The 12,274-nt window shown below is 36.8% G+C and overlaps 1 protein-coding gene across 1 annotated transcript; it reads right to left on the reverse strand.

The window, feature by feature from the left end:
* On the reverse strand, window positions 529-6,634 carry LOC18793177 (transcription factor bHLH128). Its single transcript, XM_007226886.2, has 6 exons — window positions 5,806-6,634; window positions 3,643-3,974; window positions 3,232-3,363; window positions 2,131-2,196; window positions 1,232-1,300; window positions 529-942 (listed from the first exon to the last, which is right to left on the reverse strand). Exons 1-6 carry the CDS (start codon window positions 6,236-6,238, stop codon window positions 889-891), a joined length of 1,086 nt encoding a protein of 361 aa, XP_007226948.2. The 5' UTR covers window positions 6,239-6,634; the 3' UTR covers window positions 529-888.

The raw sequence follows: 12,274 nt of genomic DNA on the forward strand, positions 1-12,274 counted from the left end.
GAAACTGGGTAGGTTGATTTAGTTTGGCGAGAACAAAGGTGGTTGTGGCAATGGCTTCGCACCAGATGAAGAGAAGAAAAGAGAGGGGAGCTTTTTTGCTCGGGTTATGACTTCAAATGCCCAACTTTACTTTTAGGGCTTTTGTTTTAAGAATGATGTGTCAACTTTAAACTATTCGATTAAATTTAATGAGGTGGCTTATGGAGAGCAAAAACTCGCACATAGATACCCCGCCACACAAAAGTGACAGAAATTGGAGATTTAAATAAGATTAGTTATGAATGTAGACTACAAATGTATGCTTACCACATGACTTGTACGTAATACGAGAGATAAACACATGCCCGGATTGGAGGCAAGAAAAACTATAAGTCTTACTATACTACTGTTTCCCTAGGTCGCTCGAAATAATTTGCAATGTACAACACTAGTGTTTGTTCACGTCATGGAAATGATATTCTTACTATACTAGAAGAAGAAGAAAAAATCATAGAACAATCATTATTAAATGTAAATATCAGCATCCCATTTAGAACTCAAAACTTAAGGAAATTGAAAATCAAGAAAAAACATGGAGAAAATGAACTGTAAAATACATAATATTCATTCAGTGAAAGAAACAAAGTCAATTTCTCTGATGAGCTACGAACTACGGTTGCTTCAATATATATACAATTTTTCTTCAAAAACACGTGGAGATTGGAATCACTACAAAATATGCAAAGGACAATTTCTGTCCCAGATGTTTGAATCTACTTTTCTACTTCAAAAATATGAAGTCTAACCTGCTGGTCATGCAACAAAAATAGTCTAGCTTCAGTTGCTGCCGCCCCCTTCTTGTCCCCTTTAACTTAGGACCTCTGCAATTGCTTACAAGCTTGGGGAACATTATGTGTTTGGTTTGCAGCCACAAGTGCAATTATCAAGATCCTTGTGAAGATCCTGTGAGAGGGGGGAAATTAAAATAAATGTTAAACAAGAAATCGTCTTTCATTCATCTTTTCTACTAAATTTTTGACAAAGGCAATGTTACTTTGTCAAAGAAAAAGAAAACAATGATTGCAGCAAACGTTACTTTTTTGGAGGGACCCTAGTGTTAAGATCGACCAATATCAAGGTTCTAAAATATAGAGATGCTGATGAAGACATAATATTATTTATAACATTAGGGCAAAATATGCAAGTAGGAATTGTTGGATTGGCAAACTTTTTGAGTTAACAATTCACAAACCTCGACTTGATTTTGAAGGCCTTTGATATGTTGTACAGCCAAGTCCAACATGTCCGCATAGCTTGTTTGCTGCAATGATACAGGGATAAAAGTTTATTAGCATTAAGAGATATGTTTCATAATCGGGCATCATAAAGTTTCAGTAAATGCTCAGCACAGTTTTCTCCATATGAACACTCAAGCTAGAACATACGAACATGGATGGGCTCTCTCCTTGCCAAATAAAATTGAATAACAGAGTTACTCGTCCATTTAAATGTTAAAGCAAAATTGTTGCTCACATAGCAACCGGAAGATATCCGAGGATTAAAGAATATGTCATATGTTATTTTCATTTTCGATCATCTTGTACAAACTATAAATCTACTGTGAGCAGATTAAAAACTTAATAATTTACACTTTTGCTACTTCTAACTTTGATGCAGGAGCAGACAAAGATTTCCAAGCCTAGGGGGCGCGCTAGCCAACTCGGCGTGGGTTCTAGTTTACTTGGGGTTTAGTTTGATTATCTTTTATTTGTTCTGTTCAAGTTATATTCTATTAGGTTTTGTAGATGGTAGTTATGTTCCTAGTGTTTTCTGTAAGTAGTCATTTGACGGTGAGTTTTCTAGTGTTTAGGAAAGATCAATAGTTTTTTAAGTAATCAATGAATAGGATGTTAGGGTTGGTGTAACCTTATAGTGGATGCTACCTTAAGAGACTTTGTATACAGATAGGTTTTGTTTTCTTCTAATGCATCTATATAATTTTTATCCGGAAAAAATACATAAAATTAAAAATGCTTTTGAATAAAGTGAAAATGCAGAATAATGTGATTTACGGAAATTATATGTCAAGACTAAATATATGTTTCCAGTAACCTTCACCAATCCATATTTATAAGAGCCATCGGTTATCACCTTATCCATGTTTGGAACAAGGTCTTGTAGTTTCTTCAACTTCCCGCTTATTCTAGTTCTTCTCTCCTGTACATATAAACAAACGATACAAGTCAGAAGGACATATTAAATAAACATAAACTAGATACAAACAAACAATTTCAAGCCGTCATTTCTCTACAAGTTGTGAGATATGACATGTTTATCTACAAGACAAAATAGTCACTATCGAAGTCTTTAGCTGAGGCTTAGGGTAAAACATTGAAACTTATGAACTAGTTCCCCAGTAGCATATATGGATGGCTTCAACTATTAGACGTCTATACTGACTGCTTCCTTCATTTACAATTTCTTTTCAACCTCTCATTTAACCCCCACTCCCCTCTCTCCCAATGGAAACAAACAAGGAAAAAGAATGACTTATTTGTATCATATAATTTGTATAAGTAGTACTTAACATGGTTTTTCAGTTTAAATCAATACGATGAGAAATTTATCTGAAGATGGATCATGTAAACACACTGTTCCATGGGCATTCTGTCAACCGTCGATTAGTCAATTAATGTTCGTAGGAACCTGTTCTATCTATTATCTTACTCTGTTTTCCAATATCCTATTATTTGAATGAATCCCGTTATCACTAATGACTCGAAGGTACAACACTTTGGCAATACTGTGACACGAATAAACACTATTCTGTCCTAACTTTATCCTAATTCTGACTCACACTAGTAAAGAACCTCAACTGCGCTTGGCTAGGGGAAAACATTACCAAAAGTACAAAAGAGAAATGGTTCTTGGCTCTTATTCCATCTCTGAACAATTAATTTTAAGTGGAAGACCAACCATCACATTCAGCCCTTTAACATTATTCACTGTGTCTGAAACTTTAATATTCCGAGCAATGGTTATTTTTCTCTTAACTACGAGTATCAGTTCCCAGAGGACACCTCACTTATTAGGAATTGTTATGTACAAATGTATTAAAGCAGAATTGATAACAATAATTTCATATTTCTTACCACTCAAGGCCCCAAAACAACAAGGGAATAAAACTCAGTAAAATATCTTGTAGTTAGGCATGATGTGAATAATTATAATATCTCTTCAATGTTTACTAACCCTCTCCGCTATGCTTCTGGGATGAGTTGCGCAGCCACGTTTTGCCCGAATTTTGCAAGGAACAGAATCCTCAGGGATGTGCAGTAGCTTCTCTACTGTAGCCATTTCTAAAGATGTCTGGGGAAGGCTAAACTGAAATGGACAACGAAACAAATTATTAAACATAAAAATTGCTACTCTCCATAATCCAGACACTTGAAATTAAAGTGAGTAATCCTCCATGTCTAATGAGTTAATGATGCTTATATAATGTAAGCCCCTTCAATTTTACCATTTTCCTCTCTTTGGTTTGATACGTATAATGCACTTTCGAGTTATTATAAATAAAAAATTGGAAGGGCATGTTGGTTCATTAGACTAATAATTGATGCAGATCTAAAGGACCTAAAACAATTACTTAAATTGAAGTACCTGAGATTCTAAAGCATTGAGGCAGTTAAATAAGTCACCATCCATATTTTTAGCTCGTTTGCTTGGTGGAGCCGAAAAGACAATAGAATTGGTATTATCCCAGGATTCCATCCCAAAGCTAGTAGTGGGATAAGAATGCATGGCCCTATGGTGGCCATTGTTGGAGCTAACACCTTCCATGGCATTTTCACTTACTTCAGATATTTGAGAAAGAGAATCTTGCCCAGTGAAGCTCAACTGAGACTTTAACCTCGTTACTCCATGTCCATGGCCGCCATTAGTGCCACCTTGTGAGCTATAGATTCCAGCTCCCCTTGTAACAGAAAATCCTCCTATTCACATTGTCAAAAATGAAATATGATCTTTAAACACATTTGATCATAATCATCCTAATCGTGACCATGAAGATGCTAACCATGTCATTTGTTCAAGTAATATCAACAACATGTTAGATTCTAGAATAGCATGAATACAGTTTAATGGAGAATTCAAAAGGTTATGAAGCACTTTCGTTTGAGGCCGGTTTGTCGAAAAAACAAGCTGACATCAAACAAGATATTGACGTCGTTAAAAGAATGAGCTGAGCTTGAGCTTTGGTATATCGGTTCATAATGCTTGTGAGTAGCTCATTCTTTTTATGAGATAGCTCGAGTTCGGTTCAAGCTCGGCTTGTTCATTAAAGCTTAGCTCATAAAGGTTAGACATTTGAATCTTATAATTAAAATAAAAGATGTCATAAAAAGTTAAGTCTAAATGTTATTTTGATTTAGTTAATTCCAAACGATTCAAACTCGCCAAGTTTACATCCTTCGCAAGCTACTAGATTTATTATTTTGAGTTGTGCATGTACTCATTCACTATTAATATCATCCATCTTTTCTTTGTTATGTTTAGATTATTATATTTGTTTGTATTTGCCGCTAACGAGCCTAGACAAGTCGAAGCGAGTCGAGATTGAGTTTGAGAAAACCATTCGAACCAAGCTTGAACATACGTTTATGAGCTTTGTTCGAGCTTGACCCTTGAGCTCGAGTAATATACCCGAGCCGAGCTTGAGAACCTTGGTACTAAACTGGGCTCTGCTCATTTACAACCCTAAGACTAGTAGTTACCTAGGAATAAAGTATTAATATTTTTAAAATGCTATAAAAAATTAATAATAATAATATAAAAATAGTACTGATTAATGATGAGGACCCTTTCTCTCTCTTAAGGGTATTTTTATTTTAGGAGTTGGATAGGGAGTATGATTTGAAGTTTTTTTTACATTTTCTCTAAATTCGAACTTGAGAAATCATTTACTAAGTAGGTAATATATGGTAGCCAAAACAATTAAAAGCTAATTTACTAAAGTATAGCTCATTGATATATCCCTAGTCCTAGGTGGAGGAGCTATATTTTGACAAAATACACCTTTAAAATTGGTACCTGATGACACATGACCAATTTTAATAAAAAGATGTATCGGAATGTGACACTGGAGACCGAATGAATGTGTCGATCAAAAGATGAAAGACCACCTTGATTAATTTGAGAATTTGAAAACTAAAATGAGAACTTCTAAAACGTTCACGGACCACTTGTGATTAAAACCATTTCTTCAATATAAAGATGGCGACTAGAATGTATACACGGTTCATCTAAGCAAACCCACTTCTCCCCACATCTTCATTATAAATTTTCCAAACATAATAATAATCACATTTCAACAACAGATAAATAAATAACACATAACAATTCCACAAACGTCATCATCCTTCAACATGACCTATCCCAAAATTATAATTTGTTAAAAAAAACTAAAATTAGAGATATAAATAAAGTAATGAAAAAGACACCTAAGCAGACCACGCTTACACGTGATTGGTAGGTTGGTGTTGGCCAGGTGAATAAATATACCAAAAATCCTTCTTTTTCATTGGTTGATTTACGAATATTATATTATTGGATAACGATTAAGGAATGCTATTTTCGTAATATAAACGAACTTCAACGGCCATTTGAGTCAATTCATTTCACAGTCCACGTCCATTCCCATCGACCCAGTTAAAATTCCAAAACTACCCCCGATGCACAACCACACAACAACTCCACCCACTAAGGACAAAACCGTGATTTAACAAACAAAAGTAGAGGAAAAAAAGAAGCGAAAGGGCGGCGTACCATTGTTATCAGGAGCGGTGAGATGGCTGAGGAAGCCAGCTGGAGAGCTTCTCTGGCGAACCAGGGCTGACGGCGAAGAGCAAGAAGAAGAAGAAGTAGGAGATCCAATCGCGTTCGCCATCTCATTCAGGCCGTACGATCGGATCAATGGCTTGGTTGCGTCCGTGCCACCGTTGGATGAGTTGACTTTGAAGGTTGACTCGGAGCTGGTGAGAGAGGAGTCGTCGCCGTGGCCGTCGCCAGAGAAGTAGTGGCCGAGGTGGGGCTGCGATCGGAGGGCTGAGAATTCGCGGTCTGCGACGGCGCCGATGACGGAATCGACGGCCGAGGTTAGGAGGGAGCCCGGGGCGGAGCCGTAGCGGGTCAGCCCGGTTGCACTTGGGCCTGGGCCCATGGGATTTTGGGATGAGGAGGATGAGGTTGAGGGATACATTTGTTGTATGAAGCAGCTCTGAACTCAGCTTCTGGTGTTTGAGTTTTTAGAGTGAGAGGGAGAAAAGGGAAGTTAGTTTATTTTGGAAAGGAGGGGCTTTGAGGAAGGAGGCTTGTTGGGGAAAGTTCTAAGAGGAGTACTTAGCTCACCTGCGGGTGACGGGAGTATTTTAACGTCACCATTTTAATCAGAGTGGTGAGTTTTAGTACACTTGCGCCAACCTTTTTTTTGTTTTTTTTTTTTTTTCCTTCTTAGCTCTTTTTAGGGTTGGGCATCAATCCGGCCGAATCAATAAAACCGGTCAATCTAAATTGTAATTACTGGTTTAGTTTGGTTTTGACCAAAAAAAAGTCAAACAGTTTAAAATTGAATCGTACTGTATATTGTTTGATTTATTTTGATTTTGAGCTTTTGTAAATCGACTTAAACCGAACCGAACAGTTTACTTGTTTATTTATTTATTTATTTATATTGATTTTAGGCTAATTGGTTCAGCCACGATTTTGCAGTGAAACAGATCTCATCTGGACCATACCCACCCTTAGCTCTCTCTAGCTTCGCTTTGCATTTGCAGTTTTCATTTGAAGTCACACGGACTGCTCAATTAAGAGATATTCAAAGAGAAAAAGGATTCAAATACCAAGGAAAAATAATTAAATGAGTATTGGGTACATTTGTTCAAAAATAGTTTTCATCAAGCATTTAGAAGCGATTTGGCTCGTGTAAAGCCGATTTTCTAGCACAAACCCAAACTCAACTTCCTATAAACACATACTAGAAGCTAGTATTGTCTTTGTGCCCTTGCTATTACAATAGACTTACTTTCCACTCTTCGTCTCCACTAGATGGTACAACTCTAATCACAGTTGTTAATCATCTTGGAGCACAAACTATTACCACGATCTTGATCAACTCAATCTCCACACGTGAGGCCACTGAGGTTAGTTTAATACAACATGGAGCGTTGTATCATAAACCCAATGATCTCTATGCGAATGCAAGGAATGACCCATAGATAGTACAATTGTTTCCCTTTGGTATTTTTTTTAATAAATAAATAAACCGATGCATATAGGCTCAATTGCTTTGGTGCCCCTAAATGTATGGTTAATTCTCATATGTTTTCTACCTCACTTTACTCGCCACCATTAAGTTCGTCAATAAAGCGAAATGAGATAGGTGAGGTGGCATAGAGAGAGAAAAAAGGAAATAGATTGATTTTTTTAAAAAATAAAAAAAGATCATTTATATTATAATCCCTAAATTTATTTTTTAAAATAAAATTTTGTTTTTTCACATACGAAACTTACATGGTAGACAGTTCACTAAAACAATGAATTTTCTTTATCCCAACATCAACATATTTAACAGACCTCACAATGTGTGACAACGTGGGACAAAAAATATAGGTCAAGGAGCTAAAATGGGTTTAACTTACCTAGAATAATATGAGATTCGATCATATTTTCAAGAGCACCAAAATAATTAAGCCTATTGAAAATGTTAGGAAAGTACTGTGTTTCTATTCGTCTGAGTTTACACAAAGACAAGTTCTGATTGGCTAGGAACTCCTGCAGGACCTGGGAAAGGCAATTAATTAACACTAAGTCTATGCTCTGTGGTTCAATTAATGCCATTATCAAGGCAAAAGACAACTCATTTTTATACAATAATAAATTAAAATATTCGTGTACGAATTAAACCATGCACGTGCAGGGCCACTACTTTCACCCGTGAAATTCGATTCATCTGATTGGGCAGTGACCAAAGTAGGTGACAAAATTTATCAGTGCTCAAATATAATGCTATATTGTATTGTGGGTGCTGACGTGGCAGTCAAACATTGGACAAATAGAAAGTAAGGGTTAAGATGAAGGAAAAATCACTATCAATCTTAATAATTGTTGGACTGTTCTTCAAAGGTGAGTCGACCATTTGCTTAAGAGATTCAATGTATGTGTCTAAATAAGTCAAAACTGGTCATCCACGTTAAAATAAAAATCCCACATTGACCCACTTCCCTGACAAAGCTTTGTTACTTACTTGTGAGTTCCAAAACCACGGGCCGACCTACAAAATTAAAAAGAAAAATATTTACATCTACAAAAAATGCATATCGAGATGTAAATGTGGCTTTAGATTCTCGAATTTGATCTCTCCATTAGAGATGCTCTTATAAATGTTATTTTGATTTTTGGCTTTTCTTGTCTGTTAAATACGTTTTACTCCTCAATTATGGTGCTTATTTTATTTTTGCATTCTATAACATTTTGTGTCGTCGTTTTATTTTGATTCAGCTTCTTTTTTTTTTGTCAACTATTGCATTTTTTTTTGCCTGCGTGGATTCTAGCTGAAGCCTGTCGAAGGAGGTTTTGAAATTAAACTTTCAATGAGGTGGTGGATGTCATCATGCCATCATGCAGCTTAGATTTTCATTGTAGCTTGACACATCACTCTTTTACCGATCCAATGACTAATAAATTAACACATACAGTAAAAGGAAAAACAAAGAAAAATGTTTGGGGAAATACATCAAACATGGTTTCTTCTACTTCTTCTTATAATCCCTTTCTGTCTTCTAACTCTATCTTCGAATCGCTCTTCTCAATTTCTCCTGATTTTATCCAAAATAAATCTACATGTGTTTTTTTTAATACAGAAAGGGAATTACAAAACAAAGCCCCTAGGGCAAGAATGCTCAAAGAGGTCGAAATAAAAGAGGAAACAAACTGATAACGGAAGACCAAGCTCCCAACAAACTTGCGCTGAAAGCCCATGGCCCAAAGGGCCTCTTTGGTGCTCAAGAATGAGGTGCAAGAGTAGGAAAGGCAAAACTCATTAGGACGTCTAGAAAGGAATAGAACCACTATTTCCCACCACCCACCGCAGACCTTTGTACAAAACCTATTTGGTATCCAAAATACACTTCCAAGCAATAGAGTGAATAGATTTTTTCTTCAGGAGTAAAAAATTTATCATGTCTTAAATACTTTGGAGTAACAATCTTGACCCACCAATTTGATTGGTCGGTAATGCACTTCCACCTCAGCTTTCCTAAAGCAGCAAGATTAAATTGATTAGCCTGTTTGACACCAAGGCCACCAAGGTCTTTTGACATGCAAACATCCTTCCAAGCAATAAGAGGGGTATCGTCCTTACCCTAGAAGAAGGTTCTGTAGCATTTGTTCATCTCTTTAAGACATCAATTGATTAGGCATACCAGAAACATTGGATTTAATGAGGGTTAATTTTCCAGCTCTAGAAAGGGTGTTTGCTTTCCACCCAGCAAACTTTGAACGGATTTTGTCAATTAACTCTCTAGCATTTTGAGGGTCTTTCCAAAAAATAATATTGTGGATACCTAAGTATTTACCAATTGTAGTTCTGTGTTGAACCTGTAAAATAGTGCTAATATTTTTTTTGACATTGGTATGGACTCTGGGGAAAAAATAATTTGTGGATTTGTGGAAGTTTATACGCTGGCCCGAGGCTTTAGAGAAAACCACAAGGATTGTAAAAAATTTTCTAGCAGCCACATGCGTGGACTAAATTAGCAGTCATCAGCAAAGACTAAATTAGAAATTCTATGACCATAAGGGGAGGATAGTAAGCCAACTTGAGTCCGAGTGGACATGGCTAACTTATTGAGATGCCTGATAAGTGGCTCCATGAAGATAATAAAGAGATAAGGAGATAAGGGATCCCCCTGTCTAATACCTCTTGAAAGGACCGAAAAACCCTCTGGGTTGCCAGTAAGAAGAATCGAGAAAGAGGTTGTGGAAATACAATTCATAATTCTATGGCACTAGTTGGCACTGAAACCAAATTTGAGTAAGCAAGCTGTTATGTAGTTCCAATCGAGAAGGTCGTAAGCTTTCTCAAGGTCTAATTTGAGAGCCATTGCACCACAAGAGCCTTTTTTCCTCTTAAAGTCGCTAAATAATTCATGAGCAATTAAGATGTTATCAAAAATGGATCTTCCAGGGGCAAAAGCACCTTGATTAAGAGAGATACATTTAGTTAGGATAGGCCTCAGTCTAGTAATGATGATTTCAGTAATGATCTTGTAAATTACATTACAAAGACCAATAGGTCTAAAGTGATCAACAACCTCCGGATTGTCAATCTTAGGAATAAGAGCAATATTAGTGTGGTTAATAGGGTTAAGAGGAAGGTTGTTCAAGAAGAAATCCTTGACTAGAAGAATAAGCAGATGCTTAGTTTTAGCCCAAAATTGATGTAAAAAAATTGCATGTAAACCATCAGGGCCCGGAGCTTTGAGAGCACTGATGCTTTTAACAGCCTCAAACACTTCCATTTCAGACACATCAACCATAAGTTTAAGGTTGTTCTCACTAGAAATACATGGTTCAATAATGTTAATGAAGTCCTGGATATTAGAGGTAGCAAGAGGGTCAGACTGTGTAAAACGTTTCCTAAAGGTATCAACAAAGACATTGCCCATAAGAGGAGCTTCAATCCAAACACCACTATTGTCTTAAATTTTATTGACATGATTTCGTTTCCTACGGATGGTGGAAAAAGGTTGGAAGAATTTTTTGTTTTTATCTCCAAACTGGAGCCAACTTGCCCTGGCTTTCTGGGCGTAGAATAATTCTTCTTTCTCAAGAAGGGTCCTTAAGTTGACGTTAAGCTCATTATTCTTACTGATGAGGAATGCAGAAGTAAGGGAGTTTGCTGGTTGGTTCTGGATGATATTTAAATGTTCTTGGGTCTCCTTAAGCTATTGGAATAAATTCCCAAAGATCTCGGAATTCCATTTTCTTAACCTTGATTTAAAAACATTGCAGCAAGTAGAGATCTGTTGAGATGGGTTTCCTTCATAGGTGTGGGACTATGAATGGTTCAAAACACGAGGGAAGTCAACATGTGAAAGCCACATGGCTTCCAACCTAAAGATTTTTCGGGGACTAGTTCTAGGATCAGAGATAGTTAAGATAATGGGACCATGGTCAGACTTGCAAATAGGTAAGTTTAGTAACACCTAGTTGGGGAACAGATTCATCCAATCTGGATTGGCCAAGACTCTATCAAGTTTTTCAAAGATAATGTAGTCATCCTAGTTCCCATTGGACCAAGTAAAAGGCACACCGTTAACATGGAGAAAAATTGTATCACAATCATTAACAAATGCATTAAAAATGTGGAGATGGCTCTAAGGAATGCACTATTATGATTAGAACCACCAATTTTTTCACTAGGAGAACAAATAGTGTTGAAATCCTCCAACAGAGCCCACGACATCTGCATAGGTTTAAGATTCAAAATCAGATTCCACAAGTCTTTTTGTTTCTCTTTTTGTGGATAGGCATAAATGAAAGTTGCTAACAAAACTTATTAGCTAAAATATCATGAAGCAAACAATGCACAAAACAATCATGCGAATTCAAAACAGTGCAATTAACACAGATAGGATTCCAGCATAAAACAATCCCTCCACACTACCCTGTGGCAGGGACACAAAACACATCATCAAAATGAAGTTTTTTTTTAGCAATGGTCTCAGGCCTTTGCACGGTGGCCCTGGAATCTAGAATACAATCTACATCTAAATTAAAATACTTAATGTAAAACAGCATTTGGAAAATAAAGCCCTGCTAGGAACTGCCCCGACTATTCCAGATGAAAGTCTTTATGGATTACGGGATAATGGTGTTGAACATTGGGTCAAACACCCCAAGAACCTCCAAGCTAGCCTCCGAATTAGCCTCCCTCTCTTCAAATTCTTCTCTAATTCTCTTCTTAGGGCTCTTGAAAGCCACTTGTTGATCACCCTCACCCACCGGGACTCATATTGGAGGGAGAGACCCGACCCTTCCCTTTCACACTTGGGTTCACCTACATCTAAACTCTTTCCTCCTTCATGAGCAACATAGGAGGTATCACTTTCTCTCAATTTAACTCCTTTAGCAACCTCTTTGAATGTTCTCCCATCTCAAACACTCATTTTAACTTTTCCCTTGCGGTTACCACCATAGTTCATCCTGGATCACTATCTTCATTAGGCTGATAAGT

The sequence above is a fragment of the Prunus persica genome, chromosome G1, assembly GCF_000346465.2.
Source record: "Prunus persica cultivar Lovell chromosome G1, Prunus_persica_NCBIv2, whole genome shotgun sequence".
Classification (NCBI taxonomy): Eukaryota; Viridiplantae; Streptophyta; class Magnoliopsida; order Rosales; family Rosaceae; genus Prunus; species Prunus persica.

Bases quoted from the DNA above. Each gene is read 5' to 3' on its own strand.
- LOC18793177 (XM_007226886.2), bottom strand. From the start codon at position 6,238: ATGTATCCCTCAACCTCATCCTCCTCATCCCAAAATCCCATGGGCCCA. The intron at 3,364-3,642 runs GTACTTCAATTT...TGTCCATTTCAG, and splicing joins TCAATGCTTTAGAATCTCAG to TTTAGCCTTCCCCAGACATC. The intron at 943-1,231 runs GTTTGTGAATTG...CCCCTCTCACAG, and splicing joins GCCTTCAAAATCAAGTCGAG to GATCTTCACAAGGATCTTGA.